Source organism: Arachis duranensis, chromosome 1, assembly GCF_000817695.3.
Source record: "Arachis duranensis cultivar V14167 chromosome 1, aradu.V14167.gnm2.J7QH, whole genome shotgun sequence".
Lineage (NCBI taxonomy): Eukaryota > Viridiplantae > Streptophyta > Magnoliopsida > Fabales > Fabaceae > Arachis > Arachis duranensis.
In genome coordinates this window covers 100,024,439-100,049,485 of record NC_029772.3, presented here as the reverse complement: position 1 = coordinate 100,049,485, position 25,047 = coordinate 100,024,439, and the positions used below count along the sequence as shown (strand labels likewise).

General features: G+C 32.4%; 2 protein-coding genes and 1 pseudogene across 9 annotated transcripts; 1 reads left to right on the top strand and 2 right to left on the bottom strand.

Moving 5' to 3' along the window:
• The first annotated feature begins 126 nt into the window (after positions 1 to 126).
• LOC107471536 (glutamyl-tRNA reductase-binding protein, chloroplastic-like) lies at positions 127 to 2,137 on the top strand (annotated as a pseudogene).
• Positions 2,138 to 2,679: 542 nt separating this feature from the next.
• Positions 2,680 to 3,672, bottom strand: LOC107471547 (exocyst complex component EXO70A1-like). The gene is made up of 2 exons (XM_052251865.1): positions 3,505 to 3,672; positions 2,680 to 3,381 (listed from the first exon to the last, which is right to left on the bottom strand). Exons 1-2 carry the CDS (start codon positions 3,670 to 3,672, stop codon positions 2,680 to 2,682), a joined length of 870 nt encoding a protein of 289 aa, XP_052107825.1.
• On the bottom strand, positions 3,378 to 24,415 carry LOC107471556 (dolichyl-diphosphooligosaccharide--protein glycosyltransferase subunit 4A-like). 8 transcript variants are annotated; one of them, XM_052258802.1, is made up of 5 exons: positions 24,162 to 24,415; positions 23,666 to 23,795; positions 22,931 to 23,035; positions 22,633 to 22,755; positions 3,378 to 4,835 (listed from the first exon to the last, which is right to left on the bottom strand). In XM_052258802.1, the coding sequence occupies exon 5, from the start codon at positions 4,533 to 4,535 to the stop codon at positions 3,741 to 3,743; it is 795 nt and encodes a 264-aa protein (XP_052114762.1). In that variant the 5' UTR covers positions 4,536 to 4,835; positions 22,633 to 22,755; positions 22,931 to 23,035; positions 23,666 to 23,795; positions 24,162 to 24,415; the 3' UTR covers positions 3,378 to 3,740. The 8 variants fall into 8 exon arrangements, 6 of the variants coding, with proteins under 6 accessions (XP_052114762.1, XP_052114766.1, XP_052114767.1 ...); XM_052258806.1 differs by having other exon boundaries at positions 22,646 to 22,755; XM_052258807.1 differs by having other exon boundaries at positions 23,680 to 23,795.
• Between the last annotated feature and the right edge of the window lie 632 nt (positions 24,416 to 25,047).

The following is a 25,047-nucleotide window of genomic DNA, read 5'->3' as shown; positions in this document are numbered from 1 at the left end:
CGATACGTTTAAAATATAAACAAGTAATAACAAGTCATGTGAAATTTATTTTTCACATCAACATTTAATTTTTTCTTTTTTAAATATATAGTATATCACCACTTTTACTAAAACACCTCAAATAAACGCATCAACTTTATCATCCTCCTCCTTCTCCTTCTCTCTCGTTCATCTTCTTCCTTTGCATCTGCACTGTGATCTCATTCAAACCTCAAATCCAATGCTTTTTCATAGCTCTGTTCCCTTCACACCAAATTCGAAGACCAACAGAACCCACTTCCATTTCAGCAACTTCTCTTCCTTTAAGCCTCCAAAATGCTCCCTTTCCGCGGTTTCAGAAGCACCCCATTTCGAATTGAGCACTCACAGCAACAAGAAGCCCTTCCCCGCAAAGGTTTCTAGAACCATCATGGAGCTTGCCACTGTGGGAACCCTCTCTGCTTTGACCAATGAGGGTCATGAGGGTTCTTCTTCCCCTTTGGCCATTGGCGTCAGGTTTGCCGTTGACCCTCATGAAGGCACCCCTTTCTTCTTCTTGAATCCCACTTTTCCCTTCTCTCCTCAAACCCCTTCTTCCCTTCATGTTCAGGTGCCATTGCTAATGCTAAAGCTTCTCTGCCTCCTTCTCATCTTCTTATAACCAATTAAGTTGTAATTAGTATGAATGATTCCAAAAAATAAAAGACATATAGATAGATAGACAGTTAGTTAGTTAAGGTAGTTGTAAGTTAGTTATACTTTCAGTTACTAGTTCTATTCTGTTAAAACATATTATACTCTAGATGAGATCAAAGTATATGTAGTATGTACTGAAAATTAAGTTGATGAATATAAATTTCTCATTTTTTTCATTTCATATGTTTTAGTTAGCATAGTTAGAGGACATGTTAGTTGGAGGAATTTGTATTGAAGAGATTGATTTGAACTCTGTGTTCATCAGTTGAACCAATCTGGGTTGCGCACTCTTCAGTGTACACTTCAAGGCACCCTCACCAAACCACAAGATATGAGTGCAACCAAGGTCTGTTTCTTTCTTCTCACTTATTAACTCATATTTAGATTCAGTTCACCATTTATAACCAATTTCGCCTATGACTCTACTACAAGGAAGCTTTTGTATTTCGGTATGGTTATGGTGGCATGGTTACAGGAATATGTAGTGTTTCTACTGTGCTTGTGTTTTGAGAAGATCTTAGTCCTCATTGTTTGGCATCCCCTGCCATTGTACAACGCCTTGTTTCATTGTGGGGGAAGAGGTTCGGAGAAGAAGTTGATCAAGATCTTATGTACATTGTTGCTGTAGATAGGGTTCTTCAGTTGGAAGACTTTCAAGAGGCGTGATGTTTTCTTGTTAATGCTGCTGGCTTAGTTTCCATTTTCCAACAGTTAACATTTGAAATCAATCTTGGAAGTAATATGTTCCCATGTGTTCTAGGATGGGGAATGGATCAGCTCTTTAGATTACAAAAACGCTCAACCTGATCCTCTACGAGAGTTTGCAGAAACTGTTAGTCAGTGAGATTAACACCAACAATATGGAAGACATTATTCGCTTTTGCACTATGTATGTTGATTTGGATTTCCAGGTTTGCACCTAAACTACATTTGTTTTACTTTCGTGCTGCAATTTGCTCCTATAGAATTAACTAAATTAGTTCAAAACTTATGCAATGACTTGGATTTCTCATTGAAGGTCTTAGAAGCAAAGATGATATGGGTTGATCGCTTGGGGTTTGATATGAAGGGTGCCAAGTCAACATTTAATTGTATGTCACAACTAGCTTAGGAGGTTGAAAGAAATCTCCAGCCTCTAGACTTTGAGAAGGTTAAACAATTGAAGCACATAAAGTCTTGAGTTGTAGTTGGTGCAACCACTTACTGGTTTGTCAACAAATACGAATCATCGGTGAAGCTATGTAATTCTTTTTATTTAATTCATGATTGAGGATTCTGGTTGAGATCCTAATGGATTGATTCTAAGTTTGACCTAGTTTTGAGTTTAATGAAGCCTATTGGAGCAGTATTTGAGGTTTGGTTTGTGGAATGATCAGAAATAATCCAATGCGTGTAGCATATATTATGTATAAGGAGCATAAGAATAGTGTAACATAAGAGGATTAATAATACGATTTTTCTTAAAAGGAAAATTATATACATGATACTAATTTTTAATTTTTGTTTCCATATTTCACTTGGTTATAAGTAAAATAGTCATTATAACACTACAATCAGTTAATGTACTAGAACGCAAGTTATTAAGAGTGTACATTTATAAGACCTAACATGCAAAAAAGAACCAAAACTATATTTTAAACTTCATATATATATATTAAAACAATGAAATTATTATATTTTTAGTATAGATTTACTACTTGGCAATAAATTATAGACAAATTTAAATAAAACTTGACTATTGCAACTATGATATACATACTATACAATTATACTTCATTCTGTTTTCAAATGCTTCTACCTGTTTATTTTCAAACATAATATGTAGATTTAGAGTACATTCATTTACCTTGATTTTTGCCAAATAACAAGGAAATGACATACATAAACTACTTAGCAGCTAGAGTGAAGCGAAAATTTTTGCTAACTTGTTTTATTTTGCTAGTCCAATCTACATGCTTGACACTCCCATTCTTCTTTAGCTTTGGCTAAAACAGAGACCAAATCTTACTCCAAACTCTCTGCTGTATATTTGATATGCTTCACAACCATACCTTCATTCTCGATTGACAAGTTGTAATTCTTCACATAGGCCTTATAGATTGGTACAATACATTCCACCAAATGCTTGCATATGTTTTTCCTCAAGGCCTCATCACAAATTGTCCAACTAGATTCCTTCTTGTACCTCTCATCAAAAGCTACATTGAAAGCATGCAATCTCTTTCCCAAATCTTGGCTACTCAATGAGGATGAAAGTAAGTCTTTTTGAACAATAATTGATAGAAGCTTTCCCCAGCTATTCCTCAAATAAAGTGCTGCATAATAGTCCTTGTATTGTTCATGTGCTCCTAACCAAGTATCTCCCATCATATCCCCAAGCATGGTACCCCTCAAATTGTAGAAATGGCAATGATTATTTATCATGAAAATGTAGGACAATGTGATATCCTCATAGGCCTTTGACCAAGAATCAAGATTAACTGCAACTTCCTTGATTGTGTCATATATTTGTGTGAAAATAATACCCTCTTCATATGTTTCATTTCTCCAACTAAGATGAATTTTTAGAACCTTTTTCAAATGTGGTAGATATGTATCATTAAGCAGCTGCTTGCAGTAATCAGTTACAAAGCTTACCAGCCTAGGGACACCGCCATCTCGAGGAGGAAAACTTGGCCTTTGCAGCTTCACTTGCGCCAGAAGTTGCTAGAATATCTCACAGGCACCATTAAAAACTTTGGTTACAAGATCCTTTGTCGCGATTCTAATTTCTTCACAGGCTTTCCCCCCAAAAAGTTGGTTGAATTTTAGTCTAAGATCATCTAACACACTGAATATGTCTAGCATGTTCAACAACTTGTAGGGATCATTTCTACTCTCTGAAACATTCCTTCCAAATAGAATGAAAGAAAGAATTCCTGATCTGATGGCGATCCTGGCAAAACATTCAGTTGATGCCTCTCGGCCAATCTTCTCAAAGACACGGCAAGATAGCATGTACTCAGTATCAAGAACGTTCTTGACAACCAACTCCAAATCAATGCCCCATTGGTCTATGTAACTCGCTATTTCCCTGACATCCTCAAATTTAGCTGTAGGAATCTCAAGCCTAAAGTGTTCAAAGTTCTTTGAGCATTCGTCCCTCGAACTTCAACATATATAGACTTACACTTGGCTAGCCTGCTGTTTGCATTTAACCGCTCAATGATGGCCTGCAACTTCCCCATAACAGAACCTGGCAAAGCTTGTGTTGCGACGTGTGATCCTAACGAAACCAAAGGAATGGGCATTGAGTTTGCCATCAGAAGTCTTTGGAACTCAGTCTCTAGATTGTCTAAGGCTGCACTGGGAAAACCTCCATTGATGCGAACTCCCTCTTCCACGGCTTGCAATTCTCGCAGTATCCTCAAAGATTTCTTCACCTGAAAGAGGTAAAACTCATTGGTGATCGCTTTGTCTTGTAAGAAGTCAAGAACACCCTGCAACCAGCCAATTGCTAACGTGCAATTATCAGTGAAAAGCTTCAAGGCTTCTTCAAGCTTCTTGGCATCTGAGACGTAAGAGCATAGATCGGAACCAGGGTCAGTCAATGGAGAATTCTCCAAATGCTGCACAAATTCAAACACCTTGAGGACAGCAGCAGCAGAACATAGAACACTATCTATACCATAGCCAACGTCCATGAACGAGCATTTCTGCATGGAGATTGGTCTGAATGAAGTTTGCAGGGATTGACATCGCTGGCGAAGAAGCTCCAATCTTGATTCAGATTCATCTAATGCAGAACCAATAGCACTTGATGTTTCCAAGCTAGCTAGCAAGCACTTTCTTGTAGCATCAAGGTTCTGCCTTCCTTCCATCCCAAAAAGATATTGGCAATCAAGTGTTTTAATTTCAAAATGATTACTAACTTTGGCTATTTAGATTGCATCAATGATTTAACATTTTGCAAATGAAATATGGTCTGTGGAAAAAGATGATCTTTGTTGGTTTCTTCTAGAACCCTCATGACCCTCATTGGTCAAAGCAGAGAGGGTTCCCATAGTGGCAAGCTCCATGATGGTTCTAGAAACCTCTGCGGGAAAAGGCTTCTTGTTGCTGTGAGTGCTCAATTCGAAATGGGGTGCTTCTGAAACCGCGGAAAGGGAGCATTTTGGAGGCTTAAAGGAAGATTAAAAAATCTAGTCAATGATTAAAAAACTCATCCCTTTTAGAAGCATGGTAGGTTGATTTGACTCAAATTAATATCTCTACTCTTTAAATTACTCGATATGTTATTTTTTTTAATAGATATAATTAAATTATAAAACTTATTTTATTTTCTCATATAAAATATATTTCTATTTATTTTCAATATATAAAATCACATTTGTCATACAATATTATTTTCTTCACCTAAAATTTCACGCCTCTTTCGTTTCGCTCACTCTCTTCTTTCCTTCTCATATCCTATCATTTTTTCTCATTCTTCTTTATTTTTCAATTTCGATCTAATCATTCTAATTAGTTTCACAAGTACACATGTATAAATATTATTATTTGTCAACTATATATCTCATTTTTTCTCTTTTTCTTTCAAGAGATAAAAATTATATTATTTTTTATATATACCAAATAATTTTACGTATTATATTGTGCAACGTACTTGTCTTATTCGAGTTTATATAACTAACCAAATAATATTTTTTTATTTGGACAAAGCCTTCAGAGACAACCCATGGTTCTTTAGAAACTCATAGGTCATAGTGAAAATTCGAGAGAGGAATGAAAATTCATTTGAGAAGGAATTCGACATTATAGAAGTCAAACTGCAGATCTGGAGACTTCCAAAATACTGCAAAATTGTCAAATTAGGGCAAATAAATTGCAACAAGCATGGAAAAAGTAAAGGAGTGCTCCATCTTTGAGACTGTTAAAAAGCAATGCAGGTTTATTAAGGCTACGATCAAGATGAATGTGGAAACACTTTTTAAAAAAGGGATACACGTAGGGACAGGATACAATTGACAGGAGGGACGGATCCAAGCGGTAGGGTCCATGGCTAAAAGCTGAACATTTTTTGGGGAAAAAAACTTTGAGCATAAGAAAACAAAACCAAAACAAGGTTTTGAAAACCGGATCGATCACTTTTAATTACTAGTTCATTAGTCTAATCGAAAAATCGTTTTATAATAATATAATAAATAAATTATAAATAAATACTTTAAAGTATATTTGATCTTCAATTATTAACAATTTATCATTCATTAGTCATTATATCATAATTGAACTCATTAAGATAGTCACAAAAAAATTTCATTGAATTAACTAATGACTTTTTTGAATAACATGAACAACCACCAAAGTATCCACCTAAATCTTAATATTAGAATAACCATCTGTATACCTAGTGAAATGAACATTCGATACATTCATTGTTCACATTGTTTAATATTTTCATTATCTACTTATACTTTTCCTAAAAACAATGAGCACAAAAAACACAACAATGTAGTCAAATTCAGAGTACTAGCAGTGAGCAGAATGAGCACAACAGCAGTGAAATTCAGAGTACCCTAGTTTCCTTTATACTTTGGATCATCCATAACAAATTGGTAAGCTATCACCAGTACAAAAATGAAGATGCTAAGGAAATTGGCAAAGAAACTCAAATCTTGATCATCAATCATCTGTAGTAGGAAGAAAAAATAAATTCATGTCATTACGATGGTTTTGGGAATCAAAATAGATTTCTCGTTCTTTTCCAATTGAAAGCACGTACAATTTGAAATGTGAATCTCATATACTAAGTTGATGGGAGTGAGAGGAAAGGGGGTACGGGAGGGAGGAGAACCACAGATTAAGAAGATAACAATCACTTCAATGATTGGAAAGGCAGAGACAGCTCTGCCGAGAGCCATGAAAATCATAAATTGGAAGTGTTGTGGGCTTGAGAACCTATGGACAATGAGAGTTTGCATAAGCTTATTAAACAAAAAAATCCCAACTTTGTTTTCCTTATAGAAACAAGGAAGAAATCAGAGGAGATAACAATACTAAATATAGTGTAGGACTCGGGAATATTGTTCGTGTAGATTGCCAAGGAGAAAAAAGACAAAGGGATGGAGGTTTGACATGTTTGTGGGATAGCTTGTTGGAGGTTCACATTACCTCAATGTCGATTAACCATATAGAGGTGGTTCAGAAAGATGATAACTAAAAGTGGAGAGCAACGGAGTTTTATAGCTATCCGAAAAATCAGAATAAACATGTGAGCTGGGATTTAATTAAAGCTCTTTGTAGTGTATCTAATATGCTATGGATGATGTTTGGAAATTTTAACCAGGTCCTAAGCCAACATGAGAAATTAGGAAGAAACAGAGTCATCCATTCACAGATAAAGGGATTTTAAGATGTTCTAGACATTGGTCTTTAGGACCGGGCTATGTTGGTCATTCTTTCATCACTTGGACAAATGGTCAACCCGCAGAAAATAATACATAAGAATGTCTAGACAGAAACTTTGCAAATCTTGAATGGAGAAAGGCCAGCTCAAAGACAACTGTGCAACATCTTTACAGGTATAAATCATATTATTGCCCCATCCTCATTAACTTATCAGGTGACCCGAACAAAGCTAAGAAAAAAATTAGAAGATTCTAACTTGAGGAGATTTGGAGGAAGGCTTGACAAGTGGGGTGAAGAAAACGATTGATTTTGAAGAACTAATAACATTTTAGAGATGATGATTAAACATATTATTAGATTAAAAGTTAATTATATGTGTGATTAGTTCGTTTAGTGTGTAGAAAATTAATTTAGTCACACTGGCCCAAGAAGCAAGAAAACAAGCCCACACACACATACATTCAAGCTCAAAGAATTGTTGATTACAACAATAAATCCCTATCTAAAACAAAGAAATGTTTCAGGCATCAAATTGATGAAGTGAGCCCATATCTATAAATAAGCCTAAATCAGTGGTCCACATTCAAGTCCAATTATTCAGTTGGTTGCTAACTAAGTAATTTAATTTCATTCTCATTTGAACTAAATATCACACTACCGAAACCAATCTTTCTCTTCTCTTTGTCCAACTCCATGTGATTTCTCTTGAGCAAAGCAAGAAAAAGAAAAACTCTGAGTTAAGCAAAATCAAGAAAACAAAAAGGTCAAAGAGGTTAGGGCTAAAAGTAAAAATCACTTCCAAAGCATCATTAGAGACATATTTCTAGATTTGTGCTTCATTGTAAGTCGTTGAAGAAATCATCTCTTTGTATGCACAGAAGTAGAAAGTTGAAAATGTTGAAGATGATGAAGTTCGACTGTGAATCAGCATTCAAAACTATGACTTGGAACCAAAGCAAGAATGAAAGATTTAAATTCAATAAGCAAGATGAAAAGGGTTGAAAAAGGAGATAGAAGATATGGATGGATGTATGATTCAGTCACGGCCTCTACTCTATCTCTCCTTTGTAACACCATTGCTACTTCTAATTTTTGGGAAAAGAAGTCAAACAAGTGCTGAAGCAAGTTTCAAGTTTTGGAAACTTCACTCCTCTATTAAAGAGGTGAACGGCCAAGGATTAGAGCAAGGAATGAGGTACAAGTTTGGGTTCCTATAGCTTGTAGAGCTATTATCTTCTTCTCATTCATGGTTCTCATTGAATATCTTATTTTCTCAGTCTAATCTTTCTTTGTTTTCAATGGTAAAAGGCAATACTACGCGAATTGTATGAAAAAAGTCATTGAGTGAAAAAAGGCAAGAGAGTTAGACTTGGAAAAAAGCCTATATTTATTTCAGAAATCTTTTGTAAGTTTTTCTATTTTGTTGTCATGATCTTGAGGGAATTCTCTTATAAGTTGGACGAGCATTTTGCTGTTAAAAGTTAGGGTGAATTCCTAGTTAAATCTGGTTTGGGTTAGAAACTGGATTTGTCCCAAATAGGATTTGGTAGAATCCTAGAAAAAATTGGTGGTTGTAATCTTGTTCAAAGATAATGAATTGTTGTGATGGAGACTGGACGTAGTCTACATTGCACTAAGTAGCTGAACTATGATATATGGCTGTTCTCTCTTTCTCTTTTCTGTTTTTGGTTTTGCACTTTAGGAGACAAAACAAAATTATCTCCTGAATATTCTATCCAGCTATACTTCACTGAAATACACCGTGCTTGTTATTATGTTTTGACTCCTCCCTCGACGAAAGACAAAACCAAAGTGTCTCCCAAATTTCTACTCAAAGTGACTCAACAGATTCTCAATTTGAAAGCAAAGTAAAAAGATGCCAAGATTCAACCCATTCTCTTACCCACTAATTGATATCAGAGCTTGGTCTCAAAAAGACCAAACTTTACAACTTGGAGGAAAGATCCAAATGGTAAACAACATGGGATCCAACTTAGTGGCTTACATACTAACTGAAGGGCAATCAAATAATAGACCTCTATTTTTTAATAGAAAAACCACAATTACTAGAAAGAAAGAATGAAGATCTTTGTTCAATCAATAGACTACAACTTCTGGAAGATAATCATTAATGGTCCTCAGATTACAACCAAAACAAGTGCTGAAGGTGTTGTTACTCCTAAAGCTGAAGCAGAGTGGAATGATGATGACAAAAAAAGGGTGAAAGTCAATGTCAAGGCTGTCAACATCTTGAACTGTGCCATCAAATTCGAGAAATACTGAAAAGTTTCAAGATGCAAAATAGCAAAAGAAATGTAGGATAAGCTCCAAGTTACACATGAGGGCACTATACAAGTTAAAGAAACAAGGATTGACATGTTGAGTAAAGAGTATGAAATATTTTCTATGAAGGAAGGAGAATCAATAGATGAAATATTTGAGAGGTACTCTATTATCATTAATAGTTTGGATACCATGAAGATTACTCATTTTGAACAAGTGCTGGTGAGACAAGTCTTGAGAAGCCTAACAAAAGAATGAAAAACCAGGCTACTGTTATATCTGAAAGCAATAACGTAAGCCAAATGACATATGATAAACTCAGAGAAAAGTTATTAGCATATGAAATCACTCATATAAAAAATGACACAAAAAAAAAGAGTGGATCTTAAATCTTTTGTTAAATCATTGGATGATGAATCCAATGATTGTTTATCAGATGACGAGATTGTGCATTTTTCTAGAAACTTTAGAAGACTTATGAGACAAAAAGAAAGGAATAGAGGAGGTAGCTCAAAAGAACCAAAACAGGACATAAGCAAGGTCATTTGACACAACTGCAAAGAAGTTGGACATTACAAATATGATTGTCCCAAGTTGAAGAGAGAAGACAAGTCTCGGAAGGACAAGAAGAAGAGACTTATGATTTCTTGAAAAGATCTGAAAAACGACACTGAAGAGGATGATGAATCAGACCACAACTTTCAAGCATGCTTAATAGTCGATCACAGTCACCATAATAAGGTAATCTTTCTTGAACCCTCTAATGAAGAACTCCATCTTATGATTGATGATCTCACTGAGAAAATTAGAAATTTTTTGAACCAATGCCATGAACTTGAATTTGAAAATGACATTTTAAAGACTGAAAATGCTTACCTCAAAGAAAAATTAAAAGAAGTCGAAAATAATATTGATCATGTCGAAGAAAACAAATGCTTAGATATGAAATTAAAAGTTTTGATGGAAAGCATTATATTGTTGCCTACTTGAATTGCATTGAAGAAAATGAAAGATTGTATAAAGTAATTAAGGGTTTAAATCAAGACATAGCTAAACTCGCCCAAAGTCCTAAAAATTTGAACAATTTTTTAACTAGTCAAAGACCTCTGATTATGAAGGCTGGGTTGCGGTATCAAAAAAAATCTGAATCTATTTTTAAAAAATCATGCATTGAAAATGAAGCCTTAACGTCCAAAAACTTAAGCTTTCAAAACCTAATCACATTGAAAAATCAGCAACCAAAAACTTTTGTCATACATGCAATTGGGTTGGTTTATCTATTCAGTATTTCATCTTTGAAAGAAAAATTGGTGATAAAATTTATAAAGTGATTGTCAAATACAATGTTCTTGAGCAACTAAGAAGATTTAATATTAAAAGATCCAAAATGATTTGAATACCTAAGGTCACTTAAAAGTATTGTGCATTTTTTTCTGGCATCTAAGAAGAAGAATGATATGTAAAACTTGGATAATGGATGCTCTAAGCACATGACCAGAAAATTTACATTTTTCATCAAACTTGACAAATACGATGAAGATTTTGTGATTTTCGGTAATGATGGAAAAGAAAAAATTGTGACCATAGGTAAAGTTGGAGAACACATTAATTTACAGTAAAAAGAAAACTTAGCGTAATAAAAAATTATAAATAAATATTAGTTTGATCGTATTTATATTGTAAAATAATAAAAAATAAACACACACAAAATTATTAGTTTAATTGTATTTTAATTTGTTAATTTATCATTTTTATTTAAGAACAAATGTATTCTATATATTTTAGACTTTAGGGCTGCGTTTGTTTTTGAGAACAGGACAGGACAAGACACTAGTGGACAAAGACACAAAATTTTGTATTCTTATATTCTGTTTGGTGATAAACTAGAACAAATTATGAAAATTCAATTTATTTTCATTTTTTTTCATTCAAAAAATTTGAGATGAAAAATATAATATTAAAAAATATAATTATGAAAAATTAACAAAAATAATGAAATAAAAAGTAAAAAATAAGTTGTGTTCCTTGTTAGTGTCTCTGTGTCTTTCCTGTCAGAATGGATATAAAATACACTAATTTAGTGTCTCTGGACACATTGTCTCTGTCCATATCTCCTCTGTCAAACACAATTTTGTGTCTCTGTATCCATGTCTCAGTGTTCTGTCTCTGTAAACAAACGTAGCTTAGAGGACATGATAGTGTGTAGGAATGTAGGATATTGTGTTTGAGTAGTTTAGTTTGTATCTTTATTTATATTTGTGCTTGTTTCTTTTTATTTATCTAATTTTTTATTGTGCCAAGTTTTCTTTTACAACAACAATACTAAAGTCTTATCCTATTAGGTGGGGTCAGCTACATGGATCAAACGATATCATTGAGTTCTATCATGTATTATAACCACAGAAAAATCGTTTACATGTAGAACTCATTTGATCACTTTATGGATGGTTTTCCTAGATCTTCTTCTACCTTTCATCCCTATCCATCTTCTATCTCATCCATCATGTTTTGTTAGTTTTCTTCTCACATGGTCAAAAATAAAAATGATTAGTGGCTAGAATCTAAATTTCATAATGTTATCCTTAGTATATAAATTGGTCTACAAATAATAGACTTTGACAAAAGTTACAATAAATAATTAAGAGTCATAATCTTATTTTAATGAGTATTTAGTTACTCATTAGATAATATTAAGGTTCTAAAAATCAATGGGTCATTGAATCGCTCTGTTTACTATTTTATCAGTTTAAAAATTTAACTGGAATAATCGAATTATATTAAAATAATATATAAAATTATAAATAAATACACAAATTTTAAAAACACATAAATTAAAATAAAAAACCAAATAAAATTTTATAATCCTATGTAAATATAATATAATAGTAAAGCGAAAAAGAAAGAAAGAAGAATCGATACTGATTAACTGATTATTTTGACAGCAAAAATTTTTGCTCCTCAGTTTATTTTGTGGTCGGAGCAAACAATAGGAAAAGCATGTCAGAAGATACACTTAACAAATATCGTATAGAAAGTCAGAAACACAAGAATAAGATTTTATTGATCAAATGATTTATAAAACAATTTTACCTCCTTAAGAAGTTGAGGTGTCCAATGCAGTATGCAAATAGAATAGCAAATATAACAGGGAATACAACGAGAAGTACACCAGTTACACCTAACAAATCATGGTGAAAACCATAGTAGTCTCCTAATAATTCAGCAGTTGTTTTCGTTTTTGCATCTTTAAATATTGTTAGTCTGTTACTGATATCACTTTGTTTATATCTCCATATTGAGAAGTAAGCAACCCATTCAATGCTAAGACACACGATTAACAGAATAATCTAAGTCAGGTCTGGTTATAGCTAAATATTATAAAATTCTTACCATGAACCTATACAGTTTTGGATTATCAAAGGGATCAGAATCATTGACAAATGATTTGAGGTTGGAAAGCATTAGGGTTGGCATTGGATTGGCATTTATCATGCCAATTTTATTACTAACTCTAGCATATTTTTTTTGAGATTACATGATGTTGCCGTCATTCTGATAAGTGACTTCAGGATAAAGGAAGAAGTTGAAACTTCTCAGGTCTTTCAATGGAAAAATAGTATTTAATTTGGCTATTAAAACTTCAATTTCTTGAGCATTATTACTTGTGACAACAATATCATCTACATAAATGAGCATATAAGCAATATAGGTTGAGGTTTGTCTAATAAAAAGAGAAGTATCAAAAACAATGCTATTGAATCCAAAGTGTTGCAAAGTAGATTTTGAAGTCGAGAACCATGCTCTTGGTTCATTTTAAAGGCCATAAAGAATATTTAGTTTGTATTCTAGATTTCTAGTTGAGAGTTCAAAGCCCTAAGGCTGTGTCATATAGAATTGTTTAGTGAGAATGCCATTTAAGAAAGCATTATTGAAGTCAAATTGCCTCACAACCCATCCTTGAGATAGAGCAATGCTTAGGGCAATAGATGATTTGGTTAATCCAAAAAATCAAACTTATTTTTGGGTTAGCCAAAAATATAATTTGATTAATTAATCAAATTGGTTTTATATGATAAAATTGGTTATTAACCAGTTACAAAATTCAAAAACCAATTTTTAATTGGTTATAAAAATAAAAATCAATTTTAAAAAATAACCGATTTTTACATAAAAAATTGGATTTTTCAAAAACCAAAATTAAAAACTGGTTTTTAATCAATTAAAAACCAATTTTAACCGGTTAAAAACCGGTTTTTATAAAAAAAATCGGTTAACCAATTTGATCACAAAAATTGTATAAAATTTTATTTTAATTTTGGTTAACCGGTTAAGAATCAGTTTTTAAAATTTGATTTTGGTTAACCACTTTTTAATAATATGGATATAATTTTTAAAATTATTTTATTAAATTGGTTAACCAAAATGTGGTATAATTTTTTAATTGGTTAACACAATTTAATTATTTTATGTACACCCCTAGCAATGCTGAGGACAATTCGATGTGGATGGTCTGATCACAGGGGAAAATTTTGTTCATAATCGGTCCCTTCAACTTGGAGAAAGTCTTTGGCAACAAGCTTGGCTTTATATCTCATAATATCACCTTGTTGTTTCTTTTAATAGAAAAGACCCTTTTATTGCCAATGATAGGGGCACTAAGGGTGGTTCAACTAATGTCCATGTTCCACATTGTCTCAGTGCTTCGTACTTAGCATTCGTAACAGCCTTTCAATGATTGTCTCATTTTCCTTACACCAGATTGACTTTGTTACCATTGGATGTTGGTTGCTAGTATTATCAATAATAGGTGGAAAACAAACCTCAATTCAATTGATTGGGATGATGTTGGTGTTGTGCAAAGATATTTTTGATGATAAATCAATTTGAGTGCGTGGTTGTTGTGTTAACATTGTCCTCTGCAATGTGTAGTTGTTCTTTGCTATGAGCCAAGGATAGAGATTGAGTATGTGTAAATGTAAGAATAAGAGTGTACATCATTGCAGTATTAGGAATGGAACTAATAGACATCAGAGGAAAAGAAAGGTAAGTAGTCACAGAATTTTGATTGCCAATAGTAGATGTAAGAGAAGTAGTATTATGTGAGAATAATTCAGCATATAAAAAACTGTTCAAAAATATTATTTGTACACCAAAATCAACCACTAATATATTTATGTAAAAATATATATGTGGTTTAATTTATTTTTAATGTATATTTATATTCTAACATGTATTTTATGCTAATGGCTGACTTTAGTAACTAATTTTGGTATACATATAGCATAACCCAAAACTGTTTTTATCAAATTGCACTTTTTTTATAGGTATATTTTGCCTGATTTAGTCATGCATTTAAAACCATCATGATTATTGTCGTATCCTAGGAAAATGCAATTTTCATATCTAAGTTGTAATTTATGTTTATTATATGGTCTTAGAAAAGGGAAGTAAGCAGAACCAAAAATTCTAGGCAATGTCTATTGTACAATTTTTAACAGGGTGATAAATGATTAAGAATGCAAGTAGATAACCTACTTAATAAGTAGACAACAGTTGAGAATGAATCCTCCCAAAATGTCATAGGTAAAGTAGCAGTAAATAATAGATGTTCCAAATAAAATTTTAGAAGGGTTAACTACCAAAAATGCACTCGAATTTTGTTATCGACAAAATACTCTCAAATAATTTAAAAATGCCTAACACTAAATATGTATTCTAAAAAAAATGCTTTAGAGATTCAATTTTGATGTGATTTTTTATAAGCATAATTAGATAAATGAAATATTTTTATCCTTAAAATTTAGTAATTTTTTGCTTAGTATATATATTTTTTTCAATAGGCAATAATACTTTTAAAAAATAAAATAAAAACATAGAGATTAAATTTTTATCCTCTTTTTTTGTGTATTTTTAAAATAATTATCTAAATATTCCTATAAAATTTTGGATTAAATGCATACGCAATTTGTCAAATACAAAAGTCGTTTGCCACTTACAAAAAGATAATATTTTTTTGGACATTTTTGTCGTATTTTTAAATTATTTGAGAGTATTTTTTTCGATAATAAAATTTGGGTGCATTTTTGGTAGGGACAAAATTATTTAGATGTATTTTTATTAGTTTACTCTTTTTAGAAATAGGTGCATATATGATGTGAATTAGTTAAAGATGCATAGATGTGTGTGAAAAGTGAAATATGGATAAAACACTATGGGTAATTAGATTTATACATTAGGATTTAAAAAGTTGTTGTAGGTTAGATAGAGATTTAGGTTAATCAAAGTTTAAATTCTTAATCCACCTAACCAAATACATCCTCGCCTTTTGCTTAGATTCTCTTGTTATTTTTCTTTATCTTGTCATTTAGTTTATAACCTCTTGTTGGATTTATGTTTTTTTATTAATGAATTTGATATTTTATGTTATTCTTACTTATTTGAGATGTTATTGTTGTGTTCTTGAATTAGATAGTTGTAGTTTTTACCAATTGTTGCGATTTATAATGTTTTATCCTTGTGCACTCTAAGTATTTGACAAAATGCTTGAACTAGTTATAAAATATATTTTTTTTATTCTTGGATTGAATTGAAAACTATGGTAATCTTGAGTTACTAATGTCTAAATTGATTAATAATTAGAACTATTAATTAACCTTGTTTTTGTTAACACTAACTTTTTACTAAATTCAATTAGTAAGTTAGTTAACATTTATGAATTAGGTTAATTAAGCTTAATCGACATTCCTTAATTTGTAGAGATTAACGAATTAGGTTTACTCTTTATAATTATCATGTTGTAATTAGTGATAATAATAGTGAATTTTTAACCTGTAACCATTGTCAAGATCTTAGAACTTGAGAAAGCGAGTTGACTCAAAAGTAGAGCAAAACATAATAGAGAAAAAGAACCACACAAACATGTATCCTGGTTTGGTTTCTAAGTGCAATAAAATCTACGTCCAGTCTCCACCACAACCATGGTAAAATTTCAACTATAATCAAACTAATTACATGCACCAATACCAATGAATTACAACCTAATTCATCTAGTATCCCCCATTAAATTTCTAACCTAAACCTAGTATCCACCAAGTACTATCCCAACTTGACTATGGAAGACTCTAATATGGTTCAACAACCACCAAGTGTTATCCCAACTTGGCTAAGAAGAACTAATCCTAATTCAACAAAAACTAAATACACAATTATTTTGACTTTTTCATTCTCTCACTTTAGCCTTTTTCTCAATTACAGAAAGATAAATATAAAAAATCATAACAAAGAAATCTCAAACGAAGCTCCAAGAATAAGGAAACAACACTGCACGAAAATTCTCATTCTCTCTTTCTAGTATGCATAGTTGCAGTCAACTCTAAGCAAGAGAAAACCTGAATTCAAGTTATGCTGTAGTTATTCAAGTTGTGCTGCAATCAACCCTAAGTAAGAGAAACCTGAATTCAAGGTGTGTTATAGTTGTTCAAGTAGTAGTAATAATAGTACATTAGTTTCAAATGAAGGAACCAACACTAAAAATTGAATTCAAGTTGTGTTGCAATCAACTCTAAACAAGAGGAAACCTAAATTCAAGTTGTGCTAGAGTTGTTCAAGGAGTGGTAGTAATAGTACCTTGTTTCAAAAGAAGGAACCAACACTGAAACCTGAACTCAGTTGTGTTGCAATCAATTCTAAGCAAGAAGAAACCTAAATTCAAGTATGCTATAGTTGTTCAAGTTGTGTTGTGCTGCATTTAACTCTAAGCAAGAGAATCTAGTAGTAGTAGCACCTTGTTTCAAAAGATGGAACCAATACAGAAACCAAAATTCAAGTTGCCCTGCAGTCAACTCTATGCAAGAGAAAATCTAAATTCAAATTGTGCTACAGTTGTTCAGGTTGTGCTGCATTCAAATCTAAGAGAAAACCTGAATTCAAATTGTTCTGCTGCAATCAACTCTAAGCAAGAGAAAACCTAAATTCAAGTTGTGCTACAATTGTTCAGGTTGTGTTGTTGTCAACTCTAAACAAGAGGATCTAGTAGTAGTAGAGTAGCAGTTGTGCTATTGTCAACTCTAAGAAAGAGGAATAGTTATGTAATTGTCAACTCTAAGCAAGAGAAAACTTAAAATTCAAGCTGTGCTACAAGTAGTAGGTTCAAGTTTGCTACAAGTAGTAGACTCAAGTTGTGTACTAGTAATAGTTATGTTGTTGTCAACTCTAAGCAAAAGAAAATTTAAATTCAAGTGCTACAAGTAGTAGTAGTAGTAGTAGTTGAATTGTCAGCTCTAAGCAAGAGAAAACCTAAATTCAAATTGTGCTACAAGTAGTAGTTTCAAGTTGTGCTACAAACAGTAGTACTAGTAGTGTTGTAACTCTAAGCAAGAGAAAACCTAAATTCAAGTTGTGCTACAAGTAGTAGTAGTGGTTGTGTCGTTGTCAACTATAAGCAAGACGAAGTAGTAGTTGTAGTAGTAGTTGTGTTATTGTCAACTCTAAGCAAGAGAAAACCTGAATTCATGTTGTGCTACAAGTAGTAGTTTCAAGTTGGGCTACAAGTAGTAGTCTCAAGTTAAGTATTAGTAGTAGTTGTGTTGTTGTCAAATCTAAGCAAGAGAAAACCTAAATTCAAGTTGTGCTACATGTAGTAGTAGTTATTGTATTATTGTCAACTCTAAGCAAGACAAAGTAGTAATAGTAGTAGTTGTTGTATTGTTGTCAACTCTAAGCAAGAGGAAACCGAAATTCTAGTTGAGCTACAAGTAGTAGTAGTAGTTGAATTGTTGTCAACTCTAAGCAAGAGGAAACCTAAATTCAAGTTGTGCTACAAGTATTAGTTTCAAGTTGTGCATAGTAGTGTTGTAACTCTAAGCAAGAGAAAACCTAAATTCAAGTTGTGCTACAAGTAGTAGTAGTTGTTGTCAACTATAAGCAAGACGACTTAGTAGTTCTAATAATAGTTGTGTTATTGTCAACTCTAAGCAAAAGGAAACCTAAATTCAAGTTGTGCTACAAGTAGTAGTTTTAAGTTGAGTATTAGTAGTAGTTGTGTTGTTGTCAACTCTAAGCAAGAGAAAAACTAAATTCAAATTGTGCTACAAGTAGTAGTAGTTGTGTTGTTGTCAACTCTAAGCAAGACAAAGTAGCAATAGTAGTAGTAGTTATGTTGTTGTCAACTCTAAGTAAGAGGAAACATAAACTAGTTGTGCTACAAGTAGTAGTCTCAAGTTTTGTAGTAGTGAAAACCTAAATTCAAGTTGTGCTACAAGTAAAAGTAGTAATAGTTGTGTTGTCAACTCTAAATAAAAGGAAACCTAAATTCAAGTTGTGCTACAAGTAGTAGTAGTATTAATAGCAGCGTTGTTGTCAACTCTAAACAAGAGGAAACCTAAATTCAAGTTGAGTTATGCTACAAGTAGTAGTAGCAGTAATAGTTTTGTTGATGTCAACTCTAAACAAGAAGAAACCTATATTCAAGTTGTGCTACAAGTAGTAGTAGTAGTAGTTGTGTTGTTGTCAACTTTAAATAAGAGAAAACCTAAATTCAAGTTGTGCTACAAGTAGTAGTTTCAAGTTGTACTACAAGTAGTAGTAGTAGTATTAATAGCAGTGTTGTTGTGAACTCTAAACAAGAGGAAACCTAAATTCAAGTTGAGTTGTGTTAGTAGTAGTTTCAAGTTGTGTTACAAGTAGTAGTAGTATTAATAGCAGTGTTGTTGTCAACACTAAACAAGAGGAAACATAAATTCAAGTTGAGTTGTGCTACAAGTAGTAGTAGTAGTAATAGTTTTGTTGTTGTCAACTCCAAACAAGAGGAAACCTATATTTGAATTGTGCTACAAGTAGCAGTTTCAAGTTGTGCTATAAGTAATATAGTAGTAGTAGTAGTAGTAATGGTAGTAGTAGTAGTTGTTGTGTTGTTGTCAACTTTAAACAAGAGGAAACCTAAATTCAACTTGTGCTACAAGTAGTAGTAGTAGTAGCAGCAGTAGTGTTAGTAGTAGTGTTGCAACTCTAAGCAAGAGAAAACCTAAATTCTAAGTTGTGCTACAAGTAGTAGTAGTAGTAGTAGTAGTAGTAGTAGTAGTAGTAGTAGTAGTAGTAGTAGTAGTAGTAGTAGTAGTAGTAGTAGTAGTAGTAGTAGTAGTAGTAGTAGTAGTAGTAGTAGTAGTAGTAGTAGTTGTAGTTGTGTTGTGTTATTGTCAACTCTAAGAAAGAGGAAACCTAAATTCCAGTTGTGCTCCAAGTTGTAGTTTCAAGTGGTACTACAAGTAGTAGTTTCAAGTTGTGTAGTAGTAGTAGTAGTAGTGTTTTTGTCAACTCTAAACAAGAAGAAACCTAAATTCAACACTAAGGAAGAGAAAACCTAAATTCATGTTGTAGTAGTGGTTGTGGTGTTGTCAACTCTAAATAAGAGGAAATCTAAATTCAAGTAGTGTTACAAGTAGTAGTTTCATTGTCAACTTGTCAACTCTAAACAAGAGGAAACTTAAATTCAAATTGTGCTACAAGTAGTAGTTTCAAGTTGTGCTACAAGTAGTACTAGTAGTAGTGTTGCAACTCTAAGTAATAGAAAACCTAAATTCAAGTTGTGCTACAAATAGTAGTTGTTGTCAGCTATAAGCAAGACGAAGTAGTAGTTCTAATAATAGTTGTGTTATTGTCAACTCTAAGCAAGAGGAAACCTAAATTCAAGTTGTGCTACAAGTAGTAGTAGTATTAATAGCAGTAGTAGTAGTATTAATAGCAGTGTTGTTGTCAACTCTAAACAAGAGGAAACCTAAATTCAAGTTGTGCTACAAGTAGTAGTAATATTAATAGCAGCGTTGTTGTCAACTCTAAATAAGAGGAAACCTAAATTCAAGTTGAGTTGTACTACAAGTAGTAGTAGCAGTAATAGTTTTGTTGATGTCAACTCTAAACAAGAAGAAACCTATATTCAAGTTGTGCTACAAATAGTAGTAGTAGTAGTTGTGTTGTTGTCAACTTTAAACAAGAGAAAACCTAAATTCAAGTTGTGCTACAAGTAGTAGTTTCAAGTTGTGCTACAAGTAGTAATAGTAGTATTAATAGCAGTGTTGTTGTCAACTCTAAACAAGAGGAAACCTAAATTCAAGTTAAGTTGTGCAAGTAGTAGTTTCAAGTTGTGCTATAAGTAATAGTAGTATTAATCGCAGTGTTGTTGTCAACACTAAACAAGAGGAAACCTAAATTCAAGTTGAGTTGTGCTACAAGTAGTAGTAGTAGTAATAGTTTTGTTGTTGTCAACTCCAAACAAAAGGAAACCTATATTCAAATTGTGCTACAAGTAGCTGTTTCAAGTTGTGCTACAAGTAATAGTAGTAGTAGTAGTAGTAGTAGTAGTAGTTGTTGTTGTGTTGTTGTCAACTTTAAAAAAGAGGAAACCTAAATTCAAATTGTGCTACAAGTAGTAGTAGTAGTAGCAGCAGTAGTGTTAGTAGTAGTGTTGCAACTCTAAGCAAGAGAAAACCTAAATTCTAAGTTGTGCTACAAGTAGTAATAATAGTATTAGTAGTAGTAGTTGTAGTTGTGTTGTTGTCAACTATAAGAAAGACGAAGTAGTAGCTGTGTTATTGTCAACTCTAAGGAAGAGGAAACCTAAATTCCAGTTGTGCTCCAAGTTGTAGTTTCAATTGGTACTACAAGTAGTAGTCTCAAGTTGTGTAGTACTAGTAGTAGTAGTAGTAGTGTTTTTGTCAACTCTAAGCAAGAAGAAACCTAAATTCAACTCTAAGGAAGAGAAAACCTAAATTCAAGTTGTAGTAGTGGTTGTGGTGTTGTCAACTCTAAGTAAGAGGAAATCTAAATTCAAGTAGTGTTACAAGTAGTAGTTTCATTGTCAACTTGTCAACTCTAAGCAAGAGGAAACCTAAATTCAAATTGTGCTACAAGTAGTAGTTTCAAGTTGTGCTACAAGTAGTACTAGTAGTAGTGTTGCAACTCTAAGTAATAGAAAACCTAAATTCAAGTTGTGCTACAAATAGTAGTAGTTGTTGTCAGCTATAAGCAAGACGAAGTAGTAGTTCTAATAATAGTTGTGTTATTGTCAACTCTAAGCAAGAGAAAACCTAAATTCAAGTTGTGCTACAAGTAGTAGTTTCAAGTTGTGCTACAAGTAGTAGTCTCAAGTTGAGTATTAGTAGTAGTTGTGTTGTTGTCAACTCTAAGCATGAGAAAACCTCAAGTTGAGTATTAGTAGCAGTTGTGTTGTTGTCAACTCTAAGCATGAGAAAACCTAAATTCAAATTGTGCTACAAGTAGTAGTAGTAGTTGTATACTTGTGTTGTTGTCAACTCTAAGCAAGACAAAGTAGTAATAGTAGTGGTAGTTATGTTGTTGTCAACTCTAAGCAAGAAGAAACCTAAATTCAAGTTGTGCTACAAGTAGTAGTTTCAAGTTGTGCTACAAGTAGTAGTCCCAAGTTGTGTGGTAGAGAAAACATAAATTCAAGTTGTGCTACAAGTAGTAGTAGTAGTAGTAGTTATGTTGTTGTCAACTCTAAACAAGAGGAAACATAAACTAGTTGTGCTACAAGTAGTAGTAGTAGTAGTTGTGTTGTCAACTCTAAACAAGAGGAAACCTAAATTCAAGTTGTGCTACAAGTAGTAGTAGTAGTAGTAGTTGTGTTGCAACTCTAAGTAAGAGAAAACCTAAATTCAAGTTGTGCTACAAGTAGTAGTAGTAGTTGTGTTGTTGTCAACTATAAGAAAGACGAAGTAGTAGTTGTGTTATTGTCAACTCTAAGGAAGAGGAAACCTAAATTCAAGTTGTGCTCCAAGTTGTAGTTTCAAGTGGTACTACAAGTAGTAGTCTCAAGTTGTGTAGTGGTAGTGGTGGTTGTGGTGTTGCCAACTCTAAGCAAGAGGAAATCTAAATTCAAGTAGTGTTACAAGTAGTAGTTTCATTGTCAACTTGTCAACTCTAAGTAAGAGAAAACCTAAATTCAAATTGTGCTACAAGTAGTAGTTTTAAGTTGTGCTACAAGTAATAGTAGTAGTAGTAGTGTTGCAACTCTAAGCAAGAGGAAACCTAAATTCATGTTGTGCTGCAGTCAATTCTAAACAAGAGTGATACGTGCTCAAGAGTATCATAGAGAAACTAGTAGTAGTAGTAGACAACATAAATGAAATCAGAATGTGCTACAGTCAATTCTAAACAAGAGTGATACGTGCTCAAGAGTATCATAAAGAAACTAGTAATAGTAGTAGACAACATAAATGAAATCCGAATTGATCAAAGTGAAGGTATCGCAATGGAGATCGAATTCAAACTAACCTTAAATGCATACCTCAAGGACTTGATTGCTTCACTGGTAAGAAGTTTGGCCGATGATTGCTTCAACAAGAGACACTCAACTTGGTTACTACTTAGACAATTTTTATGTTGAGCCTTCTAGATCTTTTCACCACCACAATGATTTGATAACCAATGTGTCATTTATGGAGCAGCAAAAACACAGCATTCATGATAAGAAAATAAAGATTCAAATATTAAACAAATGCGAGTCCCTCTTCAATTTTGTAAAGAAAAGGATTCAGGATTAAGACAAGAACAATTAAATAATGGTAACTACCTTCCGTGATTCAGCCAATTTTTCTGTATTTAGGACCCAATTCTCCGTGCATATCCACTTGGTAACACACCATTTTGTTTTGTTTTGGATTTTCTCATGCCACAACTGCAAGAAATATGGCATCAAGGTCAACAATCTAAACAACTTTTTATTATTGTGTAGTAGATAGATCTAACAAAAAAGAGGAAGAATTTTTACCAAAACTTAAAGTACATCAAGTCAATAGATATGCATACAAATTGAATATATTGAATCAAACAAGTTTGGTGTTTAAACTGACATATGTTTTGGATAACAGGATTAATTGAAACTGTTCAAAGCCTTCCTAAGGCTAATCTATTGGATTTGTTCCAAAGAAAATATACGCTCTTTAGTTGTAAGTAACATACTACTCACCGCAGAAACTTAGCCACAAACATAATAAAATTGGTCAAATCAAAGGTTTATAATAGTTCGTTACAAAATTTCAGATTGGAGTTGGTTTAAAGTATGTGAACAAGCTAGTGGAATCAATGGAACAGGGTTCTATGCATCTGAGACTTTTGTAGCTTCTGGTAAGTGAGAACAAATAATTCAAGAATAATTGTGTTTCTTCCTATCATATTTATTCATTTATGACTTGACTTATTGCAGGGCTTTCTTTTATATTGAAAACAATAATGAATAAGCCAATCAATCGGAATATGTTATGGACAGATTGATGCAAAAATGTAGTGAAAAAGAGTGAACAGAAACCTTTGGCAATTTACCGAACACATTTGGTGATTGCAAATGTTTTGAAGCGCTGCCCTAAAAACCAGCATCTTCAACAGATTTACTTCTGAATGCAAACTCAGTTTCTCAGCCACTTTCTTTTTGTACACATCTTGCAAAGGAGAAAAAAAAAACCACAAAAGTTAAAGCTCTTAAACCCGAAACAAATGTAACTTCCCTAGTTTGAACAATTTCATCAGATCCTCAGAAAAATGGGGGGAAAAAGAATACAAAATTAAACAAGAACCAGTGATTCTGAGACATCCAATATTTTAGAAGGAGAAAAAGATTTCAGTTATTATGGAATTTGAAAGAAGACCACCAAAAACCTTCAAGAACATCGACAACAATGGCGTTTCTTGAATGTTAGATGACTTATCATTGAAAAGACTGACAACATGAAAATCAGCAGTGCATAATTCTTGGCCATGAAAATTGAATAAAAGTAAAAAAGAAAAGAAAAAAAGAAGCCAAGTACATTGAAATCGCTGGTTGTGAATCTTTTTGGTGCTGTTTATGAACGAACGCTGATTAGATCAATTGCCAGTGATGCTCATAAATGTCTCAATTGCCTCCTGATTAGGCCTCGCCATTGACATCGTAATTCAAAGAAAACCCAATACAGCAGAAGAATGAATAAAAAGAAAAGAATTCGATAATGAAGAGAAAGAATGAGATTCGCTTTCGTCTGCTTTATGGAGAAAAATTGGAGCTTCAAAAAGAGAAGTAAGAAATGTTTGTATTTATATTTTTTCGACTGAAATATCAAAAAAGAATTATATAAAGCGGTGGGTAGGAAGGGCAACATGAGCGAGAGAACGAGGAGAGAACTGAGAAGGATGGGTTCTTAGGGGTGTTTTGGTCTTTAGGTCTTTATAATGTTATTTTCAGTATATAAATGGATCTATATTTTCTATTATAATATTATTTTAATTTAATTATTCATTGTATAATATCAAAATTTTGAAAGTTAAATAAGTCATTGAACTAATTTAATTATTGATTTATTAATTTAGAGGTTCAATTGAAATAATTGAATTATATTATAATAATATATAAAAATAATAAATAAATATACAAAAAAATTTAAAAACACATAAATTAAAATAAAAAAAACAAATAAAGTTTTATAAGGCTATGTAAATATAATATAAGTTACGAAAAAAATTATTAGTTTAATTGTATTTAGATTGTAAAATAATAAAAAATAAACAGACGAAAAATTATTAGTATAATTTTATTTTAATTTGTTAATTTATCGTTTTCATTTTAAATGTATTTTAGACTTTAGAGTACATGATAGTATGTAGGATATTGTGTTTGAGTAATTTAGTTTGTGTCTTTATTCATGTTTTTGCTTGTTT